This window comes from Tiliqua scincoides, chromosome 8 (genome assembly GCF_035046505.1).
Source record: "Tiliqua scincoides isolate rTilSci1 chromosome 8, rTilSci1.hap2, whole genome shotgun sequence".
Taxonomy (NCBI): domain Eukaryota; kingdom Metazoa; phylum Chordata; class Lepidosauria; order Squamata; family Scincidae; genus Tiliqua; species Tiliqua scincoides.
In genome coordinates this window covers 34,681,533-34,694,939 of record NC_089828.1, presented here as the reverse complement: position 1 = coordinate 34,694,939, position 13,407 = coordinate 34,681,533, and the positions used below count along the sequence as shown (strand labels likewise).

Genomic DNA, 13,407 nt, shown 5'->3' with positions numbered 1-13,407 from the left:
TGCTATTGGAACACTGTTTTCTAGATACAGCACCCTATTTGTTGGGGAGAAAATTCCTAGCCACTGGGACACCAGAGGGGCTCTGAAGACCAACCAAAGTGTGGCTTTGCCCACCCTGTGAGTTTACCAACTGTTCTCCTGGTAAAGCTGTTTTCTTCCCCAATTGCAGAAAGCCAGCACTTCAACCTTATAGCAGTGTTTCTCAAACTGTGGGTCGGGAACCACTAGGTGCATCAGCAGCCAATTTCAGTGAGTTCTCATTCACTTGGATATTTTATTTTTCATATATTGGATTTGATGCTGCCATAGTATGAGAGTGTATTTGGAGAAATGTTACAGATCTGTACTTGAAACAAGCCACTATGTAGATGTTTTTAACCATGATAGTCAATGGAATTTTTTCCTGGGTAAGTGTGGGTAGGATTATAGCCTAGGATTGTTAAAAATTTTCCTGCTTGATGATGTCACATCTGGTCAGGGCATCACTTCCGGTGGGTCCTGACAGATTATCATTCTAAAAAGTGGGTTCTGGTGCTAAAAGTGTGAGAGCCACTGCCTTCCAAGATGCAGATCCTGCAACAGGAAAAGCCTAATTGGCTGAGTAGACACTTACTGCCCCCCTGTTAAGACACAGGAGCCTTGCCAAGAAGAAAATTGGCAGCACTAAGACCCATGTTCAGGATGTGTTGGGGGACCTACATCATCAGTTGCAGGGATGGGAAAGCCTTGTGGCTTTTGCTCTTTGGTGACAACGCTTTCCGTTTTGGGCCACAGATGTTTTGCAGAAAGCATTTCATTTCATTTAAGGCAGTGGATCTCACTTTTTAGAATGAGAATGATCCCCTGGAAGTGACGTCATGACCAGAAGTGACATCATCAAGCAGGAAAATTTTTACCCATCTTAGGCTGCAATCCTACCCACACTTACCCAGGAGTAAGTCCCATTGACTATCATTATTAAAAGAATATTCATAGTAGCTTGTTAAAAGTACAGGTCTGTAACATTTCCCCAAATGCAGTCCCATATCATGATAGCATCAAGTCTAATATATTAAAAATAAAATATTGAAATGAATGGGGACCCACCTGAAATTGGCTCGCGATCCACAGTTTGAGAAACACTGATTAAGGGATGGTGTTGTCCCTGGTCCCTTTAAGAGCATCAGCACCGCCCCTCACATTCACACTTTTTGTTTTGTAACACACATCCAGTCCGGGATTGGCTGATCGCCACCAACCGTGCGCCTCCAAGCATGACGCGTACCCATTACGCTCAGGGCTGGCTGGCTGGCTGGGGAGAGCGGCGTCTTCGAGGATGATGGAGATCGCTCCGTTCCAATCAGCGCCTGGGAAGATCTCGTTAGCATAAGAAACCAGCTGGGGAGGAGGAGACTGGGAGGAGCTTCTGTTGGTGAAAGAGACAAGAGAGAGAAAAGAGCCCAAGAACAAGACCAGGAAAGTTTGGGGGATTGTGATTTTTGGCTGTGGAAAGGGGGAGGGGGGAAGATCTGGGAATCCAGAGGGGGTGGCAGTGTGGATTTAAGGGAGATCCAAGAGGCAGAATGAATGCAAGACTTTGGGAGAGAGCCTGGGAGGGAAAGATAATGGGGGATTCGGAGGCAACCCTGTGGGATCCTGTTTCCCATCCTCGTGGGCCTCCTTCCGAGAGGATGTGCTCCCCTCTGGTCTTTTTGGTAATATTTCAAACACCTTGGGAAGCTTGGATCCTGCCCTGGTCCAGATTTGAGTACAGTACAAACATCAAAAACAGAGCTTTGTTGGATCCAACCAAAGCTTATCTAGTCCAGCCTCCAGTTTTCACCAGTGACCTGCTAGATTCCTGTAGAAAGCTCACTAGCAGGGCCCAAAAGACAACCTGATGGCTCCCATTGTTTTGCCCCCAGCATTTAGTAATTGGAGCTGAATTCCATTCAGCAATCCTGATGAGCAGCAATTGATAGACTCATCCATATTGGAGCATATAATTATTTAGGAAGAGTCCTGTTAATTTTGGACAAAGGTCACCTAATTCAGCATCCTGTTTCCCACCAGTGTTCAATCAGATGCCTCCAAGGAAGCCTGGAAGCAGGGCTTGAGGGCTTGCTGCTTGTCCCCCAACACCTGGCATGTAGAGGTAGACACTTGCTGAACATGGGGTTAATACATCTCCTTTGTGAATTAATGCATCTACCCCCCCCCTTTAAAAGGCACCCAAGCTAGTGGCAGCCAGCTCCATAGAATTCCATAAATTATTTCATGTTTCGTTACTTCACAGTACATGTTCTATGGAGTACTTTCTTCCAGAATTAATTGCTGATTCCACCACAGATTCACTAGGTGAAGATGTTCTTCCTTTTGTCTATGGAAGCCACTTACAACCAAATGTCCCCATGCAGAGAAACTGAATGCCAGATGTTAAGAGCAAACAACTGGGGAAAGCATCACCTTTTGACCCTGTTTGTGCATTTCCCAGAGGCATGTGGTTGGTCACTGTGGGGAACTCAAAGCTGAACTGCTTGGGCTCATTTTTCTGTATTGTGCAGTTTTCTTGAGGGGGAGAAGGGTTACACTGTCTTGCAGGAGGTGTGTTCACATGTGCAAACAAAGAGTGTTGGAAGTATTTCAGGCTGTCATGTGAAAACTCCCATTCCCCCCCCCCCGCCCCCGTATCTTGGAATAACTCTTGAGTTCTCTTTTCCAGGTCCCTTGGGACAAGCAGCAGTTGCGGTTTTTGACGTGACAGAACAGCCATGTCCCATGGCTCCAAACAGCAGGCCACAAGATTGCTGTGAGTGTTGAATTTTGTATTTCTTCAACTGGGACTCTTTAGTGATCTACTTCTACACACATCCACAGTCACACCATCCTTCTGGTACTCTGTTTTATGTCCAAACCTCTGAATTTCAAACCCTTTCATGTGAAGAAGTGAGATGCTGAAGACCAAACCACTAAAAAACAGATAAAGGTTGCAGTCCTATGTACACTTTTCCTGGGAGCAGCCGCGGACCTCCGCAGCCCTGCACCTGGGGCAAAGCTCCGAGATGGTGCACCCTGGGCTATTGCCACCCCCCCCCGTGCAGATATCTACTGCCCCCCCCCACTCACCAGAGGCTCATGAAGCCTCGCGCGACCACAGCCCATGCCGGAGAAAGCTCTGTGAGATTCCCCGGCGCTATAAATTGTGCTTCTGTCAAACCGGAAGCACAGTTTCTGCCCCGTTGGGAGCCTCAGAGAGGCTTCCGTGGGGTCCTAGCAGCCAGCGCCTGGGGATTTACCCCAGGGAAGTCTATGGTAGGGACGCAACTGACTGGGAGTAAACCCCACTGGATATAGTTGGGCTTACTTCTGAGTAGATGTGCATGGGATTGTGCTGAAAGAAACAAAGCTCTAGACCAGGGTAATCCAAAGTTTGCAACCAGAAATTCCAAATAAATTATGTAGATTTAATATTTTTATATCAATTATTTCACTGGGGAGACCAGGAGCCACTTCCTCAAACTGATGAAAGTCTTATTCAGTTATTCTTTTGGTACTGAAATTTTTCAAATACTGCTCCTATTAAACCGATATTCTTAGCCATGAGGCTGGTTGTTTTTGTTTTTAATGAAATCCAGGATTCTGAAAATATCCAGGATCTGACTTAATGGAAGTTTGGGAAGGTATGAGGGCCCAGGTTTCCATTTGCCACAAAAAAAATCTGCTATAATATCTTAAACTTTAATTACAGAAACACCTCTGGGAAAACCCAGCATGGGAGCTTCCTGGTGGCTATTAAACAAGAGAAGGGCGAGGCCCCTCGGCCAATTGGGGAGAAGTCCCATGGTGAAGAGGAGGTAAGCCCCGTGTTGCAGCACTATGGCCTTTGCTTTTACCACTAATCGATGTGGGGAAAATGTAAATGCAGTAGCAGTGACCCAAAGAAAAGGATGGGGTTGCTGGAAACATGACTCTTTGGGACAAACATGTGCTCAGTGTCATTTAACTGTGCCTGAAAATCCCAATCCTGCTATCGCATCCTTTGCTTTTTCTGTGCTCCTATGGGATTCTGGGATACACACATTGACATTAGGCAAAATACTGTAATCAGAAACCCAATGAATTTTCCTTCATAGCCAGTGAAGAAACGAGGATGGCCAAAGGGCAAGAAGAGGAAGAAGATTCTCCCCAATGGGCCCAAAGCCCCAGTGACAGGCTACGTTCGCTTCCTGAATGAACGGCGGGAGCAGATCCGGATGCAACACCCAGACTTGCCCTTCCCAGAGATCACAAAAATGCTAGGGGCAGAATGGAGTAAACTGCAGCCCACGGAGAAGCAAGTATGTAAAGTGCTGATTTCTTTTTCCCAAGTGTTGTGTGAGGCAATACTGTGTTTCCCTGAAAATAAGACCTACCCCGAAAATAAGACCTACTGTGTTTTTTGAGAATTTCTGAAATATAAGACCTACCCCGAAAAGAAGACCTAGTTGTGATCAGGGCCGGGGGGGAGGGTCGTTGGGCGGGGTGGGGTGGGTGGACAACGTGACCAGAACGCTGCACTCCCACGCGCCACCTAGAAAACTCCCGCTGTGCTGCTTTGGGCAGAAGACACTGAGGAGGAGCTGATGCGGGAAGCAGCAAGCAAGGCTACCCCAGGCTCTGAGGCTCTCCACACTTTCCAGGGAGTAAGTCCCATTAACTGTAAAGGGACTGACTTCTGAGTAGACAGGCAGGCAGGCATCCATCCTCCTGGGTTGCTGAGGGGATATTTTTGTAAGGTATATTTTTGTACATGAATGAATGTGGATTGTTGTACATTTAAAAAAAAATAAGACCTACCCTGAAAATGACCTAGTTTTTTTGAGCCAAAAATGTGTGTCTTATTTTCAGGGAAACGCGGTAGTAGGTAAATGAAGGAAGGTGAATGAGGGCATTTCATTTCTTAATAAGACTGTATAGAACATTAGTCGGGAGTAACATGAATCTCATTCCTCTTGCTTCCCAGCTCTGTTGTCTCCCTGCTGTGTCAAAATTTAGATTGTAAGGCCCTGGAGGTCAAGAGTTCTGCTTCCCCCCCCACCTATGGCATTCTCATAAACCATCATATTCCTTGAAGAGGCATTTATATAATAACTACACAAAGCAGAAAGAAGAAATGGTTGTGTCTGAAGAGCTTGACACTTTGGAGATGTTAATTCTTTTTCTTTTTAATTTTATTTTATTGCATAAACAGAAGAAAAAAAGCATGTATTGATGTAACGCTCTTTTTTAAAAAAAATTCTTTTTCTGGTTGCAGCGGTACCTAGATGAGGCTGAGCGGGAGAAGCAGCAGTATATGAAGGAGCTGAGGGAATACCAGCAGTCAGAAGCCTACAAAATGTGTGCTGAAAAGATCCAGGAGAAAAAGATAAAGAAAGGTGTGTTTTGAATGTAACTTTGGAGGCTGTTCTGGAAGGTTGGGTGACAAGCAGCAGAGACTAGAGGAGATTGGAGAAGCCAGTATAAAGCAGGAATTCCTAGACTGTGTACTGGGACTTGCCAATGTGCTATGGAAAAATTACTGGTGTGCATGAAAAGCTTCTGGTGAGCCCAAGGTACCTACCAATGGAGCAGTGTGCCCACTGTGTCTCTGTATGATTTGCTGCTCTCTTCTAATCTTCCAAACAATTTCCTGTGTGGGGGGGGAGGGGGTACTTCTGCTGAGACAATATGTGAGGAAATGATCTAACCATTGCCTGATGTGCTAACAACTATTTGCCTTCAAATGAGTCTGCCTCTTGTGTCTCTGTGTGATTTGCTTCTGTGGGCTTGCTTCTTAATTAGCAACCTAATTAATTTGAACCTACATGTTCAAAACAGCAGCTGGTACAAGAACACAAGGGCAGGGCAGACTTGTACGAGGGCAGGCAATTCTGTGGGTGTGTGTGTGATATTGACAGTGTGCTTCCAGTTTTCATCCTGAAGAAAAGCAATCATTGGGGCTGAGAGTTGGATTTGAAGCTGAAAGTTGGGTTCAAGTCCTTCCTATGCTGTATGTTCATTGTGCGCTGTCCAACAAATTACTGTTTTTTTTTGCCCCAGTTGACTTTTTTTCTCACCCCCCCTTTTTTTAACTTCTTCTAGAGGATGCTGGATCTGGGGCTATAAACACTCTGCTGAATGGGTACAAGGTAAGAAATCTGTCTCTGGAGATTGTGGACAAAGATGGATTATTTTGTATCCCTGACCATCATGTCTTCATTCACCTCCAGCCTGGAGAAGGCGGCAGCGATGGCTTCTCAACTTTTGATGTCCCCATATTTACAGAAGAATTTTTGGACCAGAATAAAGGTACACAACTGACTGCAAGATGGCTGGTAGGGATATAGTGACTTTTTGTCAGGGGGAGCGGCAACAGAGCTACAGTTTGCATATAAGTTGATCAAGCCATTCAGGCAACTAGCCTACTCAAGTGGTTACATTTGTGTCACGAGAGGGGAATTTTATCATCTCTCTACAGTTCAGTTCTCCCAAGTCCTTGATACAGTGTTCCTGTATGGTTACATGCAAACTGACTGGTAAGAGAATGTTACCATTAATGTGTTCCAAATTCTCTTCTGTGCTTAGCTGCACAGTATAGTCAGCCTGTGTACCCCTGGACTTATGCCAGTGCCAGCCCAGTCATGAGGCTGACTGAGGGCCCAATCCTAACCATGTTTCCAGCACTGAGGTAGCCATGCCAACAGGCTGTGCGCTGCATCCTGCAGTGAGAAGGGGCAGTCGCAGTCGCCTCCTCGAGGAACGGGAATGTTTGTTCCCTTACCTTGGGGCTGCATTGGCGCTGGAAAGTTGAATAGGACTGGATGCTGAGGTAGTTGCCTCAGACACCACAGGTTGGCAAGCGGTGCCCATTTCTGTCAGCACATTTGCTTCCATTGCTCTTCTTCCCTCTCTCTAGATTGGAAAAGGGAGACAGAGAAGAAGTGTGGAGGAGTGCAGCCCCCAACATTTTAGTTCACCACTCTCCTCTCCTCTGCACTTCTTCTTCCACTCATGCTACAATCCTACAGTTACCTAGGAGTATACTCCATAGGACTTCTGAGTAGACACACATAGGATTGCCCTACTAGTCTCCCATTTTTTTTTTCTGCTCGAGGGAGTGGGAGAAACATCACCAGGTATTGAACATCAGCACCACCTCAAGCACCAAGAAGTCTTAGGCTGGTTCTAACTTGCATGCATGCCAAGTCTTGAGGAATTCTGTGTGGTAAAAACCATATGGTCAAATTATTCTGTTGTGGTAAAATTTGTGGTGGCTGATACAGACAACCTTATCCTTGAGTGGTTACACGCATACTGAGTTATGGGAAGAGTTTTACCACTTCTCAGAAGTAAAATTTTCCTCAGTGCTTGGCAGACATTGTGGATGAGCAGCCCTCTGGGTGGCTGTGCACAGACTGCAGTAAATGAAATGACTGCCTGTATTTGCCTTGAGTTGGATTGTGGGGGGGGGGGGGGATAGGTATCCAGACCCTGATGCACATCTTTGTGGCATGATATGTTTTTTTTTTTGCTGGAGCAGCACGGGAAGCTGAGCTGCGACGACTGCGTAAGATGAACACGGAGTTTGAGGAGCAGAATGCCATCTTGCAGAAGCATACAGAAAGCATGAGCTGTGCCAAGGACCGCCTGGAGCAAGAGCTTGCCCTGGAGGAGAGACAGACACTGGCACTGCAGCAACAGCTCCAGTCAGTGCGCCAGGCCTTGACCACCAGCTTTGCCAGCCTCCCCATCCCAGGTACAGCAGGAAAAGCACAAAGTGGCCAATCCTGTAGCCCCCTGACTGAGCTGAAGCTCTTGGCAATCCCACATAAAATTAGAAGGTTGTACCTAAGTAGCACAGCACCTGTTCTGAATGCAGCAAGTTTCAGGTTCAGTCCCCTTAACTGAAGATAAGACCTCTGGCAGCAAAGTTGAAAAGTACTGAGAGCTGCTAAGAGTCAACTTAGATAGATGACCAGACTGAGATGGCTTTGTATGTCCACTGGCAGATCTAATGCTCTCAGAGACCAGAACTGTGTGTTTTCTGCATGTCTACTGCATGAATACAAAAAAAAGGCTGTGGAGTACAGACTTCAGAATACTTGACTTTTTCTATGTTTAAATTTAAAAAAAAAAATAAAGTTGCTAGTCTTTAATGCTGCAAAGGTGGGCTTGAAACTACATGAAAGTATCTCAAAAACTGAATGAGATTTCTAGCAGTTAGGGGACAGGGCTGAGTTGTTCATCACTCCCAAGAACTACCAGAATAGGCAAATACCCACCACTCAAATGATGGGTTTGTCAGGCAAATGGGTAGCTAACAGGCTTTCCCCTTGGCAGGCACAGGTGAAACTCCCACATTGGGCACCCTGGATTTCTATATGGCTAAGCTGCACAGTGCTATTGAGAGCAATCCCCAGCAACACGAGAGACTGGTTGTCCGGGTCAAGGAGATCCTGTCCCGCATTGCCAGGTGAGTGTGAACCCACAGACCTCTGCCAACAAGAAAGTTGTGGAGGGGCTGTTCTGGCCAAGAGGGACAGGCCTTTAGCATAATAGCCCTAGTACATTGTGGGGCAGAAGCGTCTCCATGGGAGGCTTTCTGTATGGTTCATGTGAAGTCATGTGATGTGCCGGCTGATCTTTGGCCCTTATTGGTTCCACCAAGCACATGGGGGCCATTAGTAGACGATTTCCCTTACACATGAGAAGTGCAAAGCCATTACCTGCTACATGACTGATTGGGGTCATAGGCAGCACTGAGGGATGTGGGGGAGGCATCTATAATAATAAGTAGGTTGCTTCCCCATTGCTGGGCCCCAATGCTTAAAAAACATCAATATATGTAAGAGCAATTCTTAAGCTCACTTCTTATTGTGCTCAGGGTGGAACTACTTAAGCCATTTCTGCCCAGTGTTACACATACACAAGGAGGACCAAATATGTACACTTGTTGGCAGGGTAAAAAGGGGTTAATGTGAAATGCACTGTTATTTCTCTTTAAGAAATTTAATGCCCCCCCCAGGCTTACCCCTTCCAATTCCCACTCTTTGTTCTGGTGCCACTGGCTGTGGTTGCAGGGTGGTATCAAGAGGATGGCATCAAGGTCCACACCAATCAGCGGGCTTACCTGGCCAGGCCATTTCTTGAACACTCAGTGCTGGTGGCAGAGGTAGCACCCCATGCTTCATCAGGAGATGGGGAGGGGGACTTCATGGCTGGGAACTGGGAACCCAGTAGACTGGTGCTGACACGTTGTTGGTCACAGAAGAAACAGAATTGGAAGGCAGAAATTTCCACACCTGTGATGAGGGACATTTCAGTGCTTGTAAACAGCACGGGGCAAAACACATCTTCTCAATCTATCTTGCTGTTTGTTCGATGGGATGGTTCTGTCAGTTTTATATAAGTTTTCTACAGGGTCTTTTTTCTTTTCTTTTTTTTAAATTCTCCTAGCAGTTTGGATTGTTTTGACATAACTGGTTGTCTACCTTGAGCTTTGCTCAGAATTGGAAAGGTGAGATGTACGCTAAAAAAATAAATCATTGTATGTGGAGGGGTCACAGTAGAACGTCAGGAGAGAAGATCTTTAAATACGTTGCACTCGAGAGCAGATGCAAAATGGCTTCTTTTCTCTTTCCCTTGCACTCAGTGAGCACCTGTGAGGAGCCACGGATCTCTGGGGTGCTACACGACGACTTCTCATCTGTGACCCTGCCATGCTGTTGGATGCTCCTCCAAATCCATGGGCTGCCTTCGCCTCCCTGGCCTTCTTTCTGTGCCTCTTTTCTTCAGGGAGCCTTCCCTTCCCTGCTCCTGCAGTTTGTAGGAACAACTCTTTCTTGTCCCCCTCCCTGTCCTAAAGTTGTGTGGAGGGACAGTAGTTTGGTAGAACAATAGAAAACAGTTCTCCTCAGGTTTATTTCCTTGCTCATGCAGGGCGCTCAGTTCTGGGGCTGTGGAATTCTGTTTCATTTTTTATTCTCACTTTGAATCCACCCTTGGATTGTTTTGTGTGGCTTTATTTTTATTTTTATTTTTTATTTGGCAATGGGTGCCACTGGTGCAGATAACCACCAATCCACAGATGGTGTCAGTGACTGTTAGCTAGGGTAGCCAAATTTTCAGTCTTCTTGGGAAGACCGTGTCTATATAGATATGCCTTGGGATGAATACAGTGGAGCCACACTTTACAGTGGGTTCACTTTACAATGGGCTTGCCATCATAAAACGAGGTTCACTATCCAGTAAGCAAAGGTGTTTGTTTCCGGTGAATAAGAGAGGATTACAGCCTGAGTCTTACTCAACATGGTGGGCTTACTTCTGAGTAAAATAAATAACACCATTTTCAAACATCTCTAACAATGTTTTTCACTTTATTGTGGGTTCAGAGCTCAACAGGACCCCGTGAGTAATAGAGAAGGCGATCAGTGATTCGAGTGGAAAGCATTTGGTAGCATCTTGACCAATAGCATTGTTTTTAACATCATGCCTGTTATTCTTTGCAAGCTGGGTGTTCCATCCTTTGTTTAAATTGTGGTCCTCTCAAATCTTAGGAAGAGCTGCATTTTAGACCATTGGTCCACCCATCTTTGTGTTTTCTTACCTGACTGGTAGTGACTTGACAGTTTTTTCAGGCAGAGAGAGGTCTTTCTCAGCCCTGCTGCCTGAGTTTGTTTTGGCTGAAGATTGAACCTGGGTCTGTCTGCATTACAGTATTGGCTTGGTCTCTGAGCTCTGTGAGTCTTTTTGAAACATATCAGGCTGCCTTGTGCTGAGTCCAGCTATTGCCATCTAGCCCTGTATTGTCTGCTCCATATGACAGCAGATCTCAGGGGGCCTTTTCTCAGCTCTGTTACTTGAAATTATGGAAGTCTATCAGCAGCCATATAGAACCTTGTCATATATTTTTATTTCTTAAAAAAATTGGAATTGTTGCTGTTTTAATGACATTTAGGTGATTGTAAACCATCGGGGTCTTTGAATGAAAGACAGTTTAAAAATTTGAAAATAAACTCTCCATGTTCAGAGGCAGTTTACCTCTGAATACTGGAAACGGGGGGACAACAGTGGGTGAAGACTGTTGCCTTCATACCCTGCCTGAGAGATTCTCCAAGACATCTTTGGGAAGCAGGATGCTGGACTAGATGTATCTTTGTATGTTCATCAAGACTACTCATATATTCTTAACTGGAGGTGCCAGGGATTGAACCTGGGCCCATTTCCATGCAAAGCATGTGCTCTACCCACCACTGAGCAGTGTGTCTACCTTGATGTTTTGGGGATTGATCTGCCCTTCCCTGACCTGGTACCTGTCTCTAGTTCCCAACTAATCTAATGTTTTCTGAACCAGTGTGCGTTCTGTTTCTACACATCAGCTGGATGCTGAAAGCAGCATCACAAGAATCCTGACCTTTTGCTTTTCTGAAAAATAAAGTTTCTAAAGTTTCTAGTCCTCATGATTGCAACTGAATACCAATTTGTACCAAAATACCAATAGGAAGTATTATCTAAGAAGAGGCCTTCAACAATCCTCACTCCTTCCCATGGGTAAAAAGGGTAGAATAACTTATGGAAAAAATAGTAAATATTTTGGGGTTTATTGAATTTGCACACAGAATTTATAGCTCATTGCAGAGACTGATTTGTCAGCAGAGAATATGAGTTGCCTTGGAATAAAATTTGGCTTTATTTATTTGTACCAAGTTCCCCCCCCCCCCGCTATCCCTTCCTCACACATTTTACGCATGCACACACACAAACCCCAGTCTATGTCTCTGACTCTTGGCAAACCAGTTCTGACACTTGTGTATAGTTTTAGAAGCCCTTGTTTTTGTAGTTTTGTGTACTGGACCAAAAGAAATAAAAAGTTATTTTAGTGATGAGGAAAGTGGTTATTTTGCTTCTGAAGATGCAGGAACTCTTTTATAGAAACAAATTAATATAAGTATGGTAAAAGCACACAAACTTGTTTCTGTTCATTTGTTGTGCTAAGTCCTTGGTGTGTGTGTGTGCGCGCGTGCGTGTGTGTTTGTTTGTTTGTTTGTTGTACTGATATGGGAAGAACGTTGGGAAGGGGATGACTGGATAACTGCATAAGAGGAACTGAAATTACTTGCAGTTTAGCTTGGTATTTTGAAAATGAATAATGCTTAGCAAATAACTAGACGCTGTGCCAGAACCACCTTTCAGAGCGCGATACCATAGTCTTTCGAGACTGAAGGTTGCCAATACAAAAAAATGCTTAGCAAGTATATAGCAAATTTCAAATGTTCAAAAGCATATGATGTACATTATCTAAGAGTAACTGGCAGTGGTGAAAACGAACAGACATAGATAAGAAGTATCAGAATAGAGCTTAGTAGTAGTTTAAAAGTTTTAGTTTTTGAACTGAGTTCCCTCAGACCTGAGTGGGAGTATCACCATCAGCCCTGCAGGGAAGCCCTGTTCATTAAATCTAAAGGTACAGAAATTGACTGCTTCACTCCCTGACTGTAGAGAACACTGCACATGTTCAGAAGACCTGTTCATCTTATTTATGTGTTCCTCTGTTGTGTACAGAAAATTTTCTAGGTACTTGGCTATAGTATTGGGCACAGTTAAGAGAGGAGAGGTAGAGAATATATGAAGCTATCTTGGGCTGAGCCAGAACTCTCCTTCTGATCTCCCTTGTGTCTCTTTTGCAGCACAAGCCTAAGCTTGTCTATTCAGAAGTAAGCCCCATTGAGTTCAGTGGGGCTTTCTCCCAGGTAATTGTGTAAAGCAGCCATTTTCAACCACTGTGCCATAGCATATTGGTGTGCTGCAAATGGTCCATAGATGTGCCACAGGAATTTGGGAGAAGGTAATTTATTAGTAGGAGGACCAATGGGGATGTGAACCCCCCACTGGTAGCATGGTGTGCCTTGTCTTGTCAAAAACCTGATGGTGGGCCTTGACAATTCTAGTGCCTTGTCAGTGTGCTGTGAAATGAAAAAGATTGAAAATCTCTGGTGTAAAGGATTGCAACATTAGATTGAGAGCCCTTTGGGTCGTAGTTGGAGCGTGCCTATTAAAAATCAAGACAATATGCAAAAGAGCAGAACTCATTTATTAAAAAAATGCTCTAATATATTTTTCCACCGGTAAATCCCCCTAATATTAGAATCCATCTTTCCCCATTTATATGCAGCACGATCCTAGGCACATGCACTCAGACATAAGTCCCAGGTAAGTGTGTATAAGATCGCAGCCTGAGTTAGGGCCCAATCCTATCCAATTTTCCAGTGCTGGTGCAGTTGTGCCAGTGCAGTGTGCGCTGCATCCTGTGGTAGAGGGGCAGTCACTGGGACCTTCTCAAGGTATGGGAACATGTGTTCCCCTACCACGGGGCTGCATTGTGGCTACACCAGAGCTGGAAAGTTGGATAGG

At 45.1% G+C, this 13,407-nt stretch overlaps 1 protein-coding gene across 2 annotated transcripts; it reads left to right on the top strand.

The window, feature by feature from the left end:
* The first annotated feature begins 1,397 nt into the window (after nucleotides 1-1,397).
* HMG20B (high mobility group 20B) lies at nucleotides 1,398-11,879 on the top strand. Of its 2 annotated transcripts, none has more exons than XM_066635205.1 (10): nucleotides 1,398-1,456; nucleotides 2,703-2,788; nucleotides 3,728-3,833; nucleotides 4,113-4,316; nucleotides 5,273-5,393; nucleotides 6,100-6,146; nucleotides 6,228-6,306; nucleotides 7,538-7,753; nucleotides 8,344-8,470; nucleotides 9,650-11,879. In XM_066635205.1, the coding sequence occupies exons 2-10, from the start codon at nucleotides 2,751-2,753 to the stop codon at nucleotides 9,660-9,662; spliced, it is 951 nt and encodes a 316-aa protein (XP_066491302.1). In that variant the 5' UTR covers nucleotides 1,398-1,456; nucleotides 2,703-2,750; the 3' UTR covers nucleotides 9,663-11,879. The 2 variants fall into 2 exon arrangements, with proteins under 2 accessions (XP_066491302.1, XP_066491301.1); XM_066635204.1 differs by having other exon boundaries at nucleotides 8,338-8,470.
* The last annotated feature ends 1,528 nt before the right edge of the window (nucleotides 11,880-13,407 follow it).

Excerpts from the sequence above, each read along its gene's own strand:
- HMG20B (XM_066635204.1), top strand. The coding sequence starts at position 2,751 with ATGTCCCATGGCTCCAAACAGCAGGCCACAAGATTGCT. Across the intron at positions 4,317-5,272 it reads TGCAGCCCACGGAGAAGCAA|CGGTACCTAGATGAGGCTGA; the intron begins GTATGTAAAGTG and ends TTCTGGTTGCAG. Across the intron at positions 6,307-7,537 it reads ATTTTTGGACCAGAATAAAG|CACGGGAAGCTGAGCTGCGA; the intron begins GTACACAACTGA and ends TTGCTGGAGCAG.